Genomic DNA, 19,373 nt, shown 5'->3' on the forward strand with positions numbered 1-19,373 from the left:
CTAAAATGACCAGTGAAACATCGATGGAATCGGGAAGTAATACTCTAGCGCCATGTGATAAATAAAAGTTTAAAAAAGCAACCGCTAGATAAAGATAGTAAGTTTTGCGGTTCAAGCAATTTTAAGATTGCGCAAGGTTTGTTAAATGACCATGCTTAAACGACACCAATAAAAGTTTGTACACAACCTTTATATTCATAACATTGTCGATGAAGGGGGCCCGAAAATAAATTGGTACCGGGCCCGAGAAATCCTGTCAACGGCCCTGCCAATTACGTAAAGTCTATCATCACATTCACAACCTGACCGTTTCAACTAACCGAGACAGCCGCGCTGGTAATGATTTAGGCTATTAGGCTATATGCTCCAAGATTCGTAGCCCAGTCTGGTGAAGATTGGTACCAGATTAGATGGCTACTTGAGAAAGGCTAGAAGTAGGACGCCTAAAGATTGAACTCGACCACCGGCATCTGACAAGAAAGCTTGGTTCTTCTTCAATTTTTTTTAGCGAGTAAAATCAAAACAGTGCACTTGTGAAAAATAGTAGGCTATATATAGGCCTAAAATCTGGCGAGAATGTGTGGCATTAAAAAGATTTAAGCTAGGTTATACAATTGTAAAATATACGACTTAAAAAGTAATGCAATTTATTTGTTACCGGTACGTAAAAAGTTAGTTATAGAAAATCATTTCAAAGGGGCAGATTGCTTGGCGTAGCCCGAGGCTGCCTCTTAACAGGCTAGTCATTCTCTTCCTGTTACATGACCTTAATTGAAGATGGAACAAAGTTATCAAAATGACATGACGCAAACTAATTGAGATGTAGGCTATATAGGTTATCATTGGTTTTGTCACGATATGCAGGGCCGTGTTAACCGCTCCTCGGGGGAGGCCCACTGCTGTTTAAGGGCGCACTCATTTTAGTCTGTTTAATGTTTTTTGGCTATTTAAAAAAAACTCTGTTACAGAAGCTCAACAATCAATAGCGTAAATCATGCCACGCCGTGTTTACTGCTTTTCAAACCCTGGCTGGGGGCCCACCTCTGTCTAAGTGCCCACGCATAAGTTATTCAGTTCGTGCGTCTGTCGGCTTGTAGGCTAATTTTACATTTAATAAGTTTTTTTTCTTTCTATTTTTGCAAAATTTTCTCGCTCAGCCACATTTTATTCACCGAACCATCGATATTGAACATGTATAGCTTTAGATCATTGTGGTTTGCAAATTTTACTAGATGCGTTCAAACATCTAGTGAAAAATATGGACTAAAAATAAACATTTATAAAACTAAAACTCTGGCAGTCTCGAAACGTCTTCCTGAACCAAGAATTTGCGTGTACTGCAATGATAACAAAATTGAACAGGTTCAAAAATTCAATTATTTGGGCTCAATACTGAATCCAAGCACCCGATGTGAAGAAGAAATAGACGACGCATTGCATTATCAAAGTCGAGTTTCAACACCATGACAAAAATCTTTAAAGATTGAAAGCTCTCCAAAACCTTAAAAATTCGTTTGTCAAAATGCTTTGTTTGGTCAATTTTGATGTACGGATGTGAAACCTGGACGCTAACGGCAAAAACCCGAAAAAAGCTTGAAGCTGCAGAAATGTGGTTTTACCGAAGAATTCTGAAAATTCCATGGACACTGGACAGCTTATCGAACCAACAGAGCAGTTCTCCAACAGATGGGCCAGGAGCAGCAGATAATGAGATCTATAGAAATGCGGCAACTGAAGTTCTTGGGTCACATCATAAGGAAAGGCAAACTTGAAGATTTATCTTTAAGTGGAAAAATACTAGGAAAACGGTCAAGAGGAGCTCAAAGATTCACATTTTTGCACAATTTTCAACCACAAATCAAAAACCCTACTAAAATTTGGCAAGACGCACGAGATCGATCAAACTAGAACATCATTGTACATCGAGGGCTGTATCAGCCATGATACCTACAGAGAGAGAGATAGCTTTAGAAAGAGAATAATTAAGTGGAAAATTACAAAACTAACAAAACAATATGGGCTAATATTTTAAAATAAACACTGCTCACTCAAATAACCTATAATTACAATTTAATCGATAAATTTCAATGTTAATGGAAATGAAATATAAAAGGAAATGTGCCGTGATTATAGGCCTACCAAGCTATAGGTGGGGATACCTCAGATGAATTTTTGAAGTTCTAAAAAAAAAACAGTATTGCTCCTAAAAATACCCAAAACAAGATTACATTTGTAAAAAAATTTCGGGGGGGAAGGCCCACACCTCCTTTATGACTTTACCTTTTCGAACAAGGTTTAAGTTAGGCTCCATTGTCTATTTTTTTTATAAACTTTAAAACTCTGATCCTTCCTTAATTTTTTTTCTACATAGGCCTAGATCAGTGGCTGCAATGTCTGTTAGCTAATGAAGTGTTTTTTTTTGTGAGAGTAGGTTACTCTTTGCTAAAGTGATGAATGTGAATTTTTTCCTACGTTTGAAAGAGTTTGCGGCCCTAACCTAATGCTTTTTTGTCAATTTTTAAGCGCCATAAAGACTAAATATAGCGGCCCACTAGAGGCTTTCTGGGGGGGGGGGGGGTAAGATAGTGCTCACACGGCCCTGATGGTATCTTCTACTTTTAATGCAAAAAATACATTGTTTTTAAATGGCTCTCACTAGTCAAGTTTGAAGAGAGATTCCGCTTTCACAGCGTGTCTAAATAGGTACAATACAGTGGATAGGCCTACACAATAAGCACAGTGGGCTGCATCAGAGTATGGTAGGTCTAAGGCTTTGCTACAACTACAGTAAATACCAGTACGGTACAGCACTAGCACAGTTGAACTTGTAAAAATAAATGATTAGCCAATAAAACAAGCAAATCTAAAATTTATTTCACAGTGACATCAGTTGTTGTCCTTTTTGGCTTCAAAGGAATATTCTAATGCGGATCGTCAATGGTCTGATCTGATAACGCTTTCGCCGCTTCCACCAACAGACGAGATGTTTCTTGAATAGGCCTACCAGTGTTGCCAGCAATATGTTTTTTCTTAGGTTTCGTTGACGCCACAAATTCCTAGAAGGCAAAGAATGTTTGAAAGAGCAACGCAAGTTATTTAGGCCTATTGGGACAAATAGCCTAGTTTTCCATGGAATCGATGATTAATTTTAAACTCAGCTTGTTTCTACAAGTTTGAAAGTTGTAGCTGAATAATTCACCTATATCCAGGGAATCCATTGCAAACTTTTATGAGTCGGACAAACAATCATTTTCTTAATGCAATTACCCTTGGCCACCTAAAGATGCGGCCTGAATTGTCACATTTTGCGAAAATTTCCAGGTTTTTCTAACTTTGGGCGAACGTTCGAATAAATTTTTCAAAAAATTATATTTTTACGCTTTCTTTATTCTTTTCCCCAGGTGACACAATAGGTTTTAACATCCTCACATGTTGAAAAACAAAGAAAATTTGATTTTGTAGATTTTAGTCAGACTGTTAATTTTCAATAACAGTCTGATTTTGCGTTTTTCAACTTACTTTTTCTCATTTGCTACTGCTTCCCCAAGGCAACAAAAAAGTTTTTTGTCGTTAGGAAACCGCAAAAAGTAAAAACATCTCAAAAAATGTCAGTCAAGCACTAGCAGTAGCTGTAATCAAAATCTGCAAAATGTGACATCTCCAGGTGACCATGAATTACCTAATGCAAAAAGGCAATTAGCTAAACGTCCGACATGGATTAATTAAACGGCGTCAAACCAGCACCCTTTCGAGCACCGTAGCCCACCAGGGCACTCACCACTCGGCTTTGCAGCCGACTCTATCTTATTAATAACTTTTAGGCTTATATATAAAAATATAAGTTAAAACAATGAAAACTATTAATACTACAAAAAGTGCTCAACGCTAAGCAAAAAAGCAAAGCAAAGCGAATTAAATCAAATATAGTTATTGCTATTTGAATCCTTAACAGCCTGTTTCACCATCACGGATCATCAGAAGGCTCTTATTCAAATAGAATACAAGAATATTCTATTTAATTTATCAAGAATAATTAATTCAAATTTATCAAGAATATTCTATTTGAATGAGAACCTTCTGATGATCCGTGTAGGTGAAACAGGCTGTTAAGGATTCAGATAGTAATAACTCAAAATATAAGTTAATATAACAAAAATATAAAAAATGCAAAATAAAACTAGCCTATGCTAAATTTATTCTTCCTTAGATATGGCAACCCACCAACATTTCCGGCTTGGTGGCGAGTTCCCGCAGTCGCGTCACTGAAAGAGCGTATGCTTCCTCATCAGTAAGTCTGTCTATGTAACTGTTCAAAGCAAAAAAACCGAGTTAAACAAACAAACATTTTAAATTCTAGAAAAGTGATGTCCACAAAATTGCACATTAGTCTTGACAAAATCTCACGCAAAATTGCTTCAGCGCACTAATCAAAGAAACTTTCAAGTTTTGATGTTTTTTCAAGAAAAATCTGAGTTAAAAAAACAGGGGTAGCTAAAAATTTTAATAGGCTAGGCTACTTTGATACTTAGGCTACAAGCAGACTATGATTGATTTTTGTTTACAATCTAAACCGATGATAATTCGTTGATTGCAAGACTTTTTGTCAACGGACTAGGGGAAAGGTTTTAGAAGCTCAATTCTGACAATTTAATCCTAGGTAAAACCGAATCCTTGCCAACTGAGCTATCCGGCTAAGGGTCCGCCCCGTTAGCTCAGTGGTTACGCGCCCGGCTTAAGATCACGCGGCGCTGGTTCGGCTCTCGGGGTGTGCACTTGAGCAACGCATTTCAGGACTGCTCTCCATTCAGCGGCACCTAGTGAATGGAATAATTCTCCGGCAAGAACACTTCAACAATCGGAAAACTTCACTCTGCCAATCTCGGTAACCGGCCCTGCGTCAAGAGCCTCTACAAGTATGCGAAACTACCAGGAATAACCTATCAAGGCTTTGTCAGTTCGAGGATAAAGATTCAAAACCAAACAAAAGACTTTCTCGACCAAATAGCCGATTCATAAACGTCGCACCGTTGCTCCACTAATGATTGAACACACAATATATATTAATCATAAATAGACCACATAACATTAAAATTAACTAACCTGCACCATAAATCAGTGTTAGTTTTACTTCTAGCGGTAGATTCTTTGAATTCGTCGATTAGGCACCTACAAAAACGAAAAAAAATATTTTTTATGTGTTTACAAACTATAAAAGAGACCCCATTAAAATTTTCTTTACGATTTCATGATCGTGTTGAATTACACAAGTTATTTAGAGTAAGAACTTTTAAATTTGTTGGAACTTCTACGCTGTAGGCTATGACAATTTAGCTTTCATTGAAAATAAAAATCTTTTTAGTAGCCTACTGATTTAAAAAAGAATGTTTTTGTATCAACGAATGGCGTAATTAAAAAGCCAAATGTTGAGTTTATCTGCTTTGCTTCGGTAATTGTGTTCCATGTCCGTCCGCCCCCCTTAGCTCAGTGGATAAGCGCCCGACTCAAGATCAACTCGGGTCTGCGCTTGAGCAACGAATTTCAAGACTGTTCTCCATTCAGCAGCACCTAGTGGATGGAATAATTTTCCGGCAACAACACTTCAGCCACAATCGGAAACTTCACTCTGTCAATCTCGCATCCGTGACCGACCCTGCGTCAAAAACCGCTACAAATATGCGAAACTACCAGGAATAACCTGTCAAGGCTTTGTCAGTCTGAGGATAAAGATTCAAAACCAACCAACCATGTCTCCATTGCAAACAATTTGATGTAATTCTAGACTATGGCATGAAGTTGTTATGTTAAGAACTGAGCAGAACATTTCAGTCGATTGCAAACAAAATGACGTTGCAATATGAAGCGCTTTCAAAGTCTAAACCAGGAGTTCTCAACCGTGGCCCTCGGCCCCCCAAGGGGGCCACGATAAAAGGCTTCATTAATGAATTATAACATGTATCAATTGTCAGAAACGTACAATTGTGACACAAAAAGCACTCATATAGGTGTTAGTATCGTAAAGCTAGCTAAAAGCATACCATTAAAACGAAAGCACGTAATCGTCTCGATAAGCGCAGTGACATTCGTCTTGCCCCAGTAAACATTGATTGTTGGGGCAACATTAGCAAGAAGTTGGCCGCAACATTGGCAAGATGCAGACGCCAACGCTGGCAAGATGTTTTATGCACCATTTGGATGCATCTGGCCAGCGTTGGCGTCTGCATCTTGCCAACGTTGGCTTCTGCATCTTGCCAACATTGGATTATGCATCTTGCCAACGCTGGCATTTGCATCTTGCCAACGTTGGCTTCTGCATCTTGCCAACGTTGGCAAAATGTTTTATGCACCATTTGGATGCATCTGGCCAGCGTTGGCGTCTGCATCTTGCCAACGCTGGCTTCTGCATCTTGCCAACGTTGGCTTCTGCATCTTGCCAACATTGGCTTCTGCATCTTGCCAACATTGGCAAAATGTTTTATGCACCATTTGGATGCATCTGACCAGCGTTGGCGTCTGCATCTTGCCAACGCTGGCTTCTGCATCTTGCCACCGTTGGCGTCTGCATTTAGCCAACGTCGACTTCTGCATCTAGCCAACTTTGGCTTCTCTATCTTGCCAACGTTGGCAAAATGTTTTATGCACCATTTTGCTTCATCTTGCCAACGTTGGCATCTGTGTCTGGCCAACGTTGGCAAGATGGCTTGTGCACCATTTTGCTTCATCTGGCGCCTAAATTCTGGTTGACTTTTATGCACCATGATGCTGCTTCTGACCTATTGACTATTGTGATGCCCGCGCTTTGACCAAGGTTGGACATGCGAAGCAAGCTGGTGCATAAAACATCTGAACAGCATTGGCATCTACATTTGCCAAACGTCTCTGTACCTAAACCTCGCTCATCACCAAAAGTTTATTGTTGAACCTAGCTAATCCTTGGGCGAAAGAACAGCAGCAACACGGATTTATAAGCAACACTACTCCCTTTGTGACAAAGCAAAGTAACAGCCGAGCTTCGTATATTTTCACATTTATTAGAAACAAGCCACATCAAATCGAATTGATAGATGGAGATTCATTGCACATCAGCAGCTTTTTCTTGTGTATCTTTATCATTCTGAATTCCTGCAAATGAAACAAAAATATTTAATTCAAGAGGGCTGTTTGGCAACAGTGTAGGATTTTGATCAGTTGTCGTCCAGGATAATACGAAGTTAATTGACAATCTGCAATATCAATGTAATATCCCTCTCTCCAACGTGCGTGACAAAAAACTTATCATTCGATTCTGAGCCACGCAGAGCAATAATCAAGTTCCAATACATTCTAATTGCGTGTACAGTAGTTATTCAACAACTAAAGCAACACATTCGCTGTTGTCTTTCAAACATATAACAAGCTCACCAAAAGTTAGTTTTTGCCCTTTTCGGCCACCAATTGCCTGTCCTTGCAATTTCGAAATCACTCTGAAACTCTTCATCAATTTGCTGCACGGCAGCAGCTTTGTCGTGCGCCATCACCATGTCTAATCATGAAAGTAAAAAAAGAAGTGTTAAATCAGTGTATAAATGCCGACATAGCCTACTAACCACCATGTTCGTTGTTCACATCAATGCGAGTACACCACTAAAACATTTTCATACATTACTCAATACTCTTCACAATTACATCATACATTAATCAAAAGAGCAAAATGGCATAGTTATGACATAATCATTTAGTCGTAGTAGAAACATTTATCCGTACTCACCAAGAACAACTTTTTTCAGATTCTTTTTTTAAACAATCAAACGAGTGCTTAGACTTCACGATGTTTTTTTCTTTTCTTTCTTTGTTCTCGACATGACTTGAACTGTGTTGTGTTCGATAATAATAGTTGACATAAGTTCACTGATACAATCGCTTGCATTTTTGCCAACAACTTGACTTAAATTTGCGACCTGCAAAATGTAAATCGAATGTAATGACAGGGGTTTCATCCATCATATTAAAAAGCTTCAGCACTTGTTACAGACATTTTCGACTGTTACAAATGACAACCAACGTTTAAAGTTTATTTTGGGATTCCAGTCGTCTGTTGTGTTGCGTATGTAGGTCGCAGTGTAGGCTACTGTAGTCTATATGTTGTCGCAATGGGCGCAAAATAAAACATATTATTATTATTATTATTCAGCTGACTGCAATGAAAGCTACATTTGCAAATACTCTACAACCATCACAAACCTATCCACACGACATAAAAATACGAACACATTCAAGCAGTCAGGCAAACACCGCCGGAGCAGCAAAATCAAAGATTGAGTAAAACCCTACACAACACATGTTGTGGGGCATCACAAGCTCTGCTACTTTGCTGATATGCTCTTAGCACTCATCTAAGAGCACTGGCACTAAATTTGTCACGAGAATATTTCATATGAAAGTTTTCCATTGGTCATTGAGTTTTATAACTTTCTTTAAACTGAGTAAACGTAGCCTAGTGACAAAAACGACTTTACACAATTATTTCAGGTTCAATGAATAAAAGACATTCACTTACCAGGTTTTCATAAACATTGTAGTAAGTCATTCCTATAGTTTCATTTTGATCATTTCTAAAACTCCTTTCGGCCGTAATATTTCAATTGAATTCGATTTTTTTATATTTTCGATGCAAGAAGCGAAAATTCCTCTTAGCGCTGTTCACATAAACATTGTGCTTTCGGCTCTCCACGTAATTGTGTATTACGCACAACCGCCATGCTTGAACAGTCGAAGTGAATCGAGTGACGTCATAATCCCTTTAGCAAAGGATTAAGTCATGGCCTTTGTCTTCCTTCATAAAAAAAACCAAGTTCTTCTTCTAAATTGCGTCTTCTCACGTTGATATAACACATCGCCGCATTCTAAAGCTTTGTTGCCTATTTCACTTCAACGCGTCATATTGCCCAGTCAAAGTTTAAGTAGTGACGTCATAATGGAGTTTTCACAACAATTATTGTGCCTGCAGTATTGCTCTATGCACCGCGAGAGAAGAAAAAACGATTTGCCGGATCGTTGAAAGTAAAAGTAGCGATCGTTTTGTGAAATCTCGCTTCAAGAAATTGAGGAGAGATTTCGACGCAACATGACTGCTCCTGACAAAATATTAAAACACATTATAGTATTGTTAAACGTGAAAGTTAATAAAGCTGTTGTTGACTCCAGGAAAAAAAATGAAGACCTGGCAACTTGAATTTGCAACCACGTTTTTATTTTTATTATTTGTTAGCTGTTGCTAACAATATATTGGTGGCGCCAAAGCGTAAACTTCCTGGAAGTGCCCTCTGAATCACAAGATATCTCTTGCACTAAATTATCTGAAGCAATTGAATATGAACAAACGATTTATATCATAATGTTGTTGGTGCCAGAATATGCTGGAAAAACTATGTTTTTCTACTAAACCACATGAAAGAGTCATTTAGGCTATTGGTATTTTTAAATTATAAAACAAGTGCTGAAATGAAGTGCTAACACATCAAGCATATAATAACCAACCTTACAATTGTTTATTTTGTGGAAACGTGTAGGCTAATGGAAACTTTAAACTGTTTCGGCATCAAGCACGTTATCACGCTCGCGTTTTGTTGCTCCTACCATTTTCAAGATCTCTGCTTCGTTTGACATAAACCAACTAAAACGCTGGTCCTAAATATTCATAGTACCGGTAAGTTATATTTGTACGGTATCATAAAAAGAATAACAGCATTGATAGCCTATTATTACAATCATAGCAAAATGATGGTATACATTTGCTTAATTTGAAAGAAAACACCAAAATTGTTATGAATTGGCACAACGTTGGCAATGCTTCTGACCGAGGTTGGCCAATCACACAACAGTGTTTTGCAGCAATACCACATGAAAAAGGTTTGTGTTAGTATTTTTCAAGTTTAAAACAAATAAACCTGAAATAAAATCTTTGAGACCTTTTTGAACGCTTAATAAGAAGTATTGAAATTGTTGGCGTATTGTTGGCAATGTTGGACGAAATTGCCGACCTTGTGCCCTCACATCCAGCATATAGCCAACGTTGCAATTGTTTATTTTGTAGAAACGTGTAGGCTAATGGAAACTTCAAACTGTTTCGGTATCAAGCACGTTATTGCGTTCGCGTTTTGTTGCTCCTACCTTTTTCTAGACCTCTGCTCAGTTTGGCATAAACAAACTGAAATGAAACTACTTTGTTGGCAAAGCATTGGCTACTCTTCTGACCAACGCTGGTCTTAAATATTCATAATATAGCCTACTTGTACGGTATCAGAAAATAATAACAGCATTGATCGCCTACTATTAAAATTTAAAATTGTAGCAAAATGATGGCATACATTTGCATAATTTGAAAGAAAACACTGAAATTGTTATGAATTGGCACAACGTTGGCAATGCTTCTGACCGATGTTAGCCAATCACACAACTGTGTTTTGCAGCAATACCACGTGAAAAGAGGTTTGTGTTAGTATTTTTCAAGTTTAAAACAAATAAACCTGAAATAAAATCTTTGAGACCTTTTTGAACGCTTAATAAGAAGTATTGAAATTGTTGGCAATGTTGGACGAAATTGCCGACCTTGTGCCCTCACATCCAGCATATAGCCAACGTTGCAATTGTTTATTTTGTGGAAACGTGTAGGCTAATGGAAACTGTAAAACTGTTTCGGTCAAGCACGTTATCTCGTTCGCGTTTTGTTGCTCCTACCTTTTTCTTGACCTCTGCTCAGTTTGGCATAAACAAACTGAAATGAAACTATACTTTGTTGGCAAAGCATTGGCTACTCTTCTGACCAACGCTGGTCTTAAATATTCATAATATACTTGTACGGTATCAGAAAATAATAACAGCATTGATAGCCTACTATTAAAATTTAAAATTGTAGCAAAATGATGGCATACATTTGCATAATTTGAAAGAAAACACTGAAATTGTTATGAATTGGCACAACGTTGGCAATGCTTCTGACCGATGTTAGCCAATCACACAACTGTGTTTTGAAGCAATACCACGTGAAAAGAGGTTTGTGTTAGTATTTTTCAAGTTTGAAACAAATAAACCTGAAATAAAATCTTTGAGACCTTTTTGAACGCTTAATAAGAAGTATTGAAATTGTTGGCATATTGTTGGCAATGTTGGACAAAATTGCCGACCTTGTGCCCTCACATCCAGCATATAGCCAACGTTGCAATTGTTTATTTTGTGGAAACGTGTAGGCTAATGGAAACTTTAAACTGTTTCGGTCAAGCACGTTATCTCGTTCGCGTTTTGTTGCTCCTACCTTTTTCTAGATCTCTGCTCAGTTTGGCATAAACAAACTGAAATGAAACTACTTTGTTGGCAAAGCATTGGCTACTCTTCTGACCAACGCTGGTCTTAAATATTCATAATATACTTGTACGGTATCAGAAAATAATAACAGCATTGATCGCCTATTATTAAAATTTAAAATTGTAGCAAAATGATGGCATACATTTGCATAATTTGAAAGAAAACGCCAAAATTGTTATGAATTGGCACAACGTTGGCAATGCTTCTGACCGATGTTAACCAATCACACAACTGTGTTTTGAAGCAATACCACATGAAAAGAGGTTTGTGTTAGTATTTTTCAAGTTTAAAACAAATAAACCTGAAATAAAATCTTTGAGACCTTTTTCAACGCTCAATAAGAAGTATTGAAATTGTTGGCGTATTGTTGGCAATGTTGGCAAAATGTTGGACGAAATTGCCGACCTTGTGCCAACATACCCAGCATATAGCCAATGCTGGCCCAGCAATCAATGTTTGCTGGGGCTGTATCAAAGACTGAGCCGAATATAAAGGGTCTGCTACTATTCGGTGAGTCCGATTCGGTGAGTTCCTAACCTCTAACCCCTACGCCCTAACCCTAAAATGGCAATGATAATTAGGCTACGGTACCCGATAATTTAAAAAAAAATTGAAAAAATCCCCCGTTAAGGGATCGGACTCACCGAATCGGACTCACCGAATCGGACTCACCGAATCGGACTCACCGAATCGGACTCACTGAAACGGGCCATTCCGGGTTAGAGAAACCACAAATGAGAGAAACTGACAAAATCATAGTAAATTTACATTTTTGAAGTCACTCACGCTATCTTGGTATGAAGGAAATGTAATTTGGCATCATAGTTGACCTGCTCGGCGTGAATGCTTTCCTGCATGGAGTCATGAACCGCATGTTTCAAATCTCTTTTTAACCAGTCGTGAGACGTCGGAGGTTCTACTGCAGAGCAACCAGCAAACTAAAAAAGAGGGCTTCATAATCCATGGCTTGGATTTGTTAATTACTATTGCGTATTTTTTCAACTACTTTTTGAAACTCTATACAAATAATCTTGCCTAGCAATACACTCAAGCACATGAGTTGACAGGGGGTCCAGGCAGGGGCGCCGGAAGCAGGGGGCGAATGCGCCCTATCCTCAATTTTTGTGTGGATTGAGGGACAACAGTGCCCTTTTAAGGTCATGTAAGCTACTGAACATTTTGCAATATAACAATTTCTGCTATTCGCTTTTAGCCTAATTATAATCTTTCATTTCTGCCTCACTCACAACACAAAATTCTGTATCACAGTTGGTTACATTATTATAACATAGCATGATGCCCAATTGCCCATGCCCTTCCGTGCCATTGTTATTTGTATACCGGACACTTATTGTATCATTACTCAATAATAAGCTAATAGAAGAGCATTACTGCTAGTGCTATATCTCATCTTAAAACTTAAAAAAAACTGGCCTTTCAGCAACAAAAGTGCCGTTTATTCATGATTCCTGCCTCCCCAGTCAAAAATCGTTCTGGCGCCCCTGTGGCCAACATATCTTGATTTGATGCTACACAAATCATACTATCACCATGTACAGCCTCACTGAAATTACTACCAGATTATAATAACTTGTTAAATGGTGTGCTGGGCACGAGTGGTGAAAGCTGAACCCCTCGCACAAAGCAACTGTAGCATTTATCCAAGAACCTTTACACCAGCACAAGCAAACAGCATGTTTCCAGCAGAGTCCACAGATTCTTTCAAACTGACTGCAAAGGCTTCGAAAACGTTGAGTCCCTTCTACTTTCTCAACAACCTCTATCCAAGTTACTACACTACTGTAGGCTACTAAATGTAGGTTAAATACTGTAAATTATCATAAACCTACATTGTGTTTTAGTGGTCCAAGACTATTTCCATTTAAAATTGTGACTGTTGTGTGTTCCTTCACAGCCTCAGCAATATTTTCCATTTCAGAATTTTTTGTTATTTCCAACTCTAAGAGTTGATGCAAATGAGTCAGCACTCTGATGACTTCCATAGGTTTTTCTAGAGGATTGCTAAAAAGGTTAACTCGACGAAGAGCCAAACAAGCACTCAAATTTACAATGTTGGTCTGAAAAATAAATAAGAAGATCTATGGTGGATTTCTAAAAACAGTTTGAACAGTTGGGTAAGGTGGATCTCCTAAGTTATATGTCTTTAAGCTTTTCATTGAGTTTACACTACCAAACAAATACATTAACCTCTATTTTTTTGGATGTATGTAAATTAAGACGAGTAGTTGAAGACAATGCCTGATGCCAGTGAACAGAATATGAGAATATGAACAGAATTGAGTAGGCAAAAGACTTTTTGTTACATTATATTTGCTGCTTACAAGCAACCTATGGTAGCTTAGTGAATAGTGACATTTAGGTTCAAATAAATCGTTTTCATTTAGCATACCCAGCATACCATATGTCACAGTACAGAAAAATCAAACATTGAAAACTAGATAAAGAAAACAAGCTAAAGGTGCAAACATACCAACTTATTGTGCTGTAAATAAACACTAGTAAGATTGGCGAAAGCTTGCAAGCCATTCAAAGAGCAAAGTTCATTATAACTGAGGTTCAATTTGCGAAGACTGCTTATCACCGGCATGTTCGAGATGTCGTTGATGTGATTGGAGCACAAATTCTACATAAGCAATTATGAAGTTATTGTAAAATAAAGTTATTGTAAAACTATACCATAAGTAGGTTACAACAAAAGAAAAATAATTTTAACTTTTTCAAAATGATTGCATAGCTTGATAAACACAAACAAGAAACAGAAGCTTGCAAATCTAACCACAAAGGAACATATACAAGCAGAATAAGATACATGAAAAACTTAAAATATAGAGTTGTTGCAGACTTCTCAATGCAAAAATTCTTAATAAAAACTTTTATCACAACCTAATATGGCTAATAGTAATAAGTAAACAAAATCAGTTAGACTTGAAAGCTTGTATAATTAAAAAATCATACATGTTTCCAAACATGACAGATTTTGTTTACGATATGTACTTAATATATTTGATTGTTAGGTTACATTCTAAATGAAGGATCCTTGTATAACTTTTCACCCTCAATAACAACAAGGAACCAGAACAGAGGTTGAGTGATATCAGCACCTATTTCTTCAAATATGGCTAACTCTGATGTGTTTGAAACATTTTAAGAGAATTAAAAAAAAAATAACCAAAACTTTTACTTCAAGTATCATACATGTTCGTATATGATAGGCTACTTACCAAACCAATAAGATACTTGCATTGTTTAAGAGCTTCTACAGGCAAGCTTTTAATGTTGTTATAAGACAAATTCAGGTATGTTAGTTGGGCACACAATGAAATGCCAGAGAAATTTGATATACAATTGAAGGATGCATTTAACTCTCGTAGTTGAGAAAACATTGATAGATCTGAAGGTGCAAGAGATTCCAATTGGTTGAGAGAAATATCGAGGCTTAGTATTAACTCAGGGTTTGTCAAAAACGTTTCTCCTTTGCTTGGTTCTTTGATGCCAAAAATGGGGTTTAAACTTTTAGAATCAAACTGCACAGAAAGCTGCTTTGATGCATTCTCAAGTTTGCACAAGCGCAAGTCAAGTTGCACATACTTATTTGATGATGGCTTAATGTCCCATGATGTTGGAATAATCTCAAGATGAACTGTTCTGCTTGCTATAAAATCTTTTTTTAGCTTCTTCATTGTTGTACCTTCTTCAAAAACAAACGATTCTTTCAGCCTTTGTGTTACCAATAAACTTTATCATTGGTAATGGTAGAGCAGGTTTACTGTAATGTAAAAGCAAGATAACCTAGCCCACAAATTTCCCATTATAATGTATTTGGAAAACAACTTTTTTATTTTTGCAGAATTTTCATGTAGGCTACCTTGCAAGAAGTTTGTTATAATTAAAGAATAGGCTAATAAGTTGATTATTTGGCCTGTCCACTTGTTTAGTTACTGTACAGCGCTTGTGTGACTTTTGGGGTGTGCGCTTGAGCAACGCATTCTAAGGACTGTTCTCCATTCAGCGGCACCTAGTGAATGGAATAATTCCCCGACAATAAGACTTCAACAATCGGAAATTTTACTCTGTCAATCTTGGTAACCAAACCTGCGTCGAAGGCCTCTACAAGTATGCGAAACTACCAGAAATAATCTATCAAGGCTTTGTCAGTCCGGTGATAGAGATTTGAAACAAACAAACATACAGTACTGTAGGTCTACAAACTTATGGAATCACTTTTCATCCAAACTACCGGTATAGGCTAACTAACTGGACATTTAATTAAGTTAAAATTTAACAATTTTCTTCTTTTAAACAAAAGTTTTACACTTTATATCCGATTATCGGTAACAAATATACGAGAAAAATATACACTTAATTACGGTAAGTTTGTACTTTTATGACTGGAGCTGGAGCGATTGATTGCTGCAGCTGGCTTTTCCCGCCGCTACAGCTGATGATGTAACCTAGTAACATACTTTAACAGGGTTTCCACTGAACTTGTTCAGAGAAGTGCAGTGCTCCAAATACAATGGAAGGAACCGTTATCCCGTATCAACTAGATTATAGATATTTAGGCTATATTACTTTCCACAGAACATAAAAAATAACAAAAATTATCCATACTATGAAGTGAAAAATGTCTAGCAAGATGAAATTTTAATTTTTTTTTCTATTTCTTTTTTAGGTTTGGTGGCTGTGCAAATTAAAGATAGTGATTTTCAAGCACTGTTTTATGCATATTTTAAACCTTTTGTTTTGCCATCTTTACCTTTTGTTGGTACCAAATTCAATTGTGTTTACTTTGAAGTTTTCTACATGTTTGCGGCAGCAAAGAAAAAAAATTGAATCGCATTGAAAAGAAGTGAAATGCTGGAACGATTCACTTTTTGTCAGTGATGTATGCGAATACAAAAAATATTGACGCTGTCAGCGTAAACGCAAACGTTCGAAATACCATACGCCGTATGCGTCAACGTAACTTGTAAAAAAAAGTTGGCGGCGTCAGCGCATAGGCTACACTAGCGTAAACTCATTTTGTTTGCTAGGTGCCAAACATTATAAACCACTCGAAACAAACAAGTTTTATTTTGAATATCCACGAAGAAACACAAGCATCTGAAAGTGTTCATCTGACATTTTGCTGCGTTTTGGTTTCAATATGTCTTTGCCCATTGAAAACATTCTTTCAACTGCAGCCCTGGAAGGTAGCCTATTGGCGTGTTGTAGCGAAAAAAAGTAAGATTTTGAGATGTCAACATTTACCAGTTTGATAAAAAAAAAATGCAAACAACAGCTAAGACATTAAAAAGTATACGTTGACGCTATGCGCTAAACAACGCGAGTACTTTACGGCGTAGCCTCAAGCGACAACTATCCAAAAAATGTGGCCGTAAGCGTTAGCGTAAACAAAAAGTCTACGCCGCAAGTCTACGGCGTAGAATTTGCGGCGTATACGTAGGCCTACATCTCTGCTTTTTGTTGTTGGTTGGTTTAAACTTTGAATGGAGGTTTCGCAAAATAAAAACATTAATTTTCATTTCAAACACTGTTTTATGGATGTAGGCCTAGGTGTAGCGTATATTTGAAACCTTTTGATATTGCCATCTTTTCTTCTTGTTGGTGCCAATCTCGTATCTTTGGGCCTACTTTGTCATTTTTTCATGTTTGCACCAGCAATAGAACTGAATTCAATACCGTAGGTATGTTGTTGTTGATTTGAATCTTTATCCTTGAATGAAATGTCCTGAAATGTTGTTGTCTGTGAAATTATTACTTCCACTAGGCGCGGCTGAATGGAAAGCAGACCTTACATTTAATCCCGCATACATTGCGTAGCTCAAGTGCGCACTCCGAGAGCCGAGCTAGCGCTGCTTGATCTTGCAGTTTTTTATGCTCGGGGGCGCTTAAAATCAACTGCGCTTCCGGTTGAACATGTTTCTGTAGGCAGTCGAGTGCAACAAGAATTGATTGAAGAAATCTTTATCCTCGGACTGATAGAGGGGTTGTCCTGACAGTTTCGTATAACTTAGCCTACTTGTTGAGGCATTGAACCACTGGCGCAAGCCCGGTAACCGAAGTTGACAGAGTGGGATTTCCGCTTGTTAAAGTGTTGTTTTCTGTAAACTAATCCATCTAGGCCTATTGGGTGCCAAAGTATGGAGAGCCGTCCTTGAATGCTTGATTTTGCTGTTCTTGTCGACAAAGTCGATGCTTAACCAACTCAGTCATCGGGGCAGACAGCAACAGACTCGTGTTTCGCTCATAAAACTGAGCACATCAGTATCGCACGACTAATTCATGCAAAAGAGCTCTCCACCGCTCCTTTGGCCAGCCAATTAAGCGTTGAGAACCTTTTACTAGCATACATTAATAGTGGGATACAGCCAGTGGCGTACGCAGGATTTTCTCAAAGGGGGGGGGGGCATTGAGAGTAGCGTAGACAGGAATTTTGAAAGAAGGGGTTTTGACGACTGGCGGGCGAAGCCCGACGGCGTTTTCACTTAAGACGACACCCAGCGGCGGGAGGTCTGGGGGGGCTCCCCCAGAAAATTTTGAAAAATTACTTTGAAGTTGGTACATTCTGAGAGCATTTTCAACAAAAATGTGGGTATGAATATTCCTGTAAAATGGTGCTGTCAGGTGGTATAGCAAAAGGATAAGATCATGTTTTCTTCGGCATTTTTCGGAAATAAAGCTAAGTCTCTATGTTTTCTTGTTGTTAATTCCTGGCTGAGATGTTTGGTATTGGCAAAACTCGCTCTTTTAATGCAGTTTTGTTTAAAATTAGGCTAGTTTTTTTTAAACTGAAAGCATCATTCCCAAGCATAAAGAGACTGAAAGCATCATTCTCAATATCGTGACATCACACGCGTGTCAAGTGGGGTTGTAACACCCCCCACCCCATTGGCTGCGCCACTGGCCATTGATATCCCAGACGTCTTCATTATATCCCAGTATGGTTTTAGTTTAGACTATATCCATTTCTCTCTCACTAATCACTGTAATAGGCTTACAGAACAGTATGCTACATTGGCACCTACCTGGGGTGGGGTAGGTGGACTGGGCCATGTATTTCGTATTGGCTTAGTCTATAAAACAACATTGTTACAGTAATTGCTTTGACAGAGCAATGCAAAACATATTAAATGCCTTAATCTACGTCGTTAACTACTAAAACATTTTAAGGGGGGGGGGGGGGCCATGGCCCAATGCCCCCCCTCCTGCGTACGCCACTGGATACAGCTGAGCCCAGCTTCTTGGGCGGAACACGTGTCAATTGCTCTCAATTATTGTTGCACAACGCTCGTCAATAGTTCGTAAACTATCATTATTGTTTCAGCATTTAGTTAGATTTCATCAATTAGGCTATTGTTAGCCTACTGTTTTACTTCACGTATACTTTTTGATTGTGGGCTTGATGAAATTGAAGCTTTGCAGTAAAGCGCAAGGCAGTGAAACTTTTCTTTGCCGACTTCACTAACTACGATAGCCTACCTATAACAAAAGTTTTCTCATGTGTCAACACTCTTTCAGTTTCTGGCGGAGTTGCATCCTTTAGTTTGTCTATTCTATGTTGTCATTTTGTCAAGTTCTGAGTAGCTTACAATAAGCTACCAGTATGTAAAAGAGATAATTCTACTGAAATAACAATGTCAATAAACACTAACTTATATAAGTTAGGCTACTTAATTTTATTATTTATTAGGCCAATTACTTGCATCAGGCAAAGCTATCCACATCCACCAAAATACACACTACAAACGCACAAAGAACCACTTTTGATGACGTCAGTTTAAGAGCTCACTGAACAAGTGCTGTTACAAATTCAAATACAATGAGTGTTGGAAGAATTAAAATCGTTTAGAACGATAAAAACAATCAGATGATATCAGGTCTGATATTAATAAGCAGAAACATCGTAAAGTGCTGAGATTTGCAGCAGTGGCCGAGTGGTAAGCGCGTTGGGCTCGCAGTCGAGAGCCTGCGTGTTCGACTCCAGCCACCCGCAATTGCTGTTGTTTCTCTGG

The 19,373-nt window shown here is 38.0% G+C and overlaps 1 protein-coding gene across 1 annotated transcript; it reads right to left on the bottom strand.

Annotated features, from left to right (window-relative positions):
* Positions 1 to 488: 488 nt before the first annotated feature.
* Positions 489 to 15,779, bottom strand: LOC145775655 (uncharacterized). Its single transcript, XM_082586987.1, has 8 exons — positions 15,739 to 15,779; positions 14,580 to 15,124; positions 13,829 to 13,981; positions 13,188 to 13,415; positions 12,124 to 12,275; positions 5,101 to 5,166; positions 4,222 to 4,306; positions 489 to 3,056 (listed from the first exon to the last, which is right to left on the bottom strand). The coding sequence occupies exons 2-8, from the start codon at positions 15,036 to 15,038 to the stop codon at positions 2,922 to 2,924; spliced, it is 1,278 nt and encodes a 425-aa protein (XP_082443113.1). The 5' UTR covers positions 15,039 to 15,124; positions 15,739 to 15,779; the 3' UTR covers positions 489 to 2,921.
* Between the last annotated feature and the right edge of the window lie 3,594 nt (positions 15,780 to 19,373).

Source organism: Aplidium turbinatum, chromosome 8, assembly GCF_918807975.1.
Source record: "Aplidium turbinatum chromosome 8, kaAplTurb1.1, whole genome shotgun sequence".
NCBI classification, from domain to species: domain Eukaryota; kingdom Metazoa; phylum Chordata; class Ascidiacea; order Aplousobranchia; family Polyclinidae; genus Aplidium; species Aplidium turbinatum.

What these genes read in the sequence shown, in the direction of transcription:
- LOC145775655 (XM_082586987.1), bottom strand. Translation starts at nt 15,038, where the DNA reads ATGAAGAAGCTAAAAAAAGATTTTATAGCAAGCAGAACAGTTCATCTT. An exon ending in AACACTGATTTATGGTGCAG is followed by an intron (nt 4,307 to 5,100) that starts GTTAGTTAATTT and finishes TGCTTTGAACAG; the next exon opens with TTACATAGACAGACTTACTG. An exon ending in CCACCAAGCCGGAAATGTTG is followed by an intron (nt 3,057 to 4,221) that starts GTGGGTTGCCAT and finishes TTTGCCTTCTAG; the next exon opens with GAATTTGTGGCGTCAACGAA.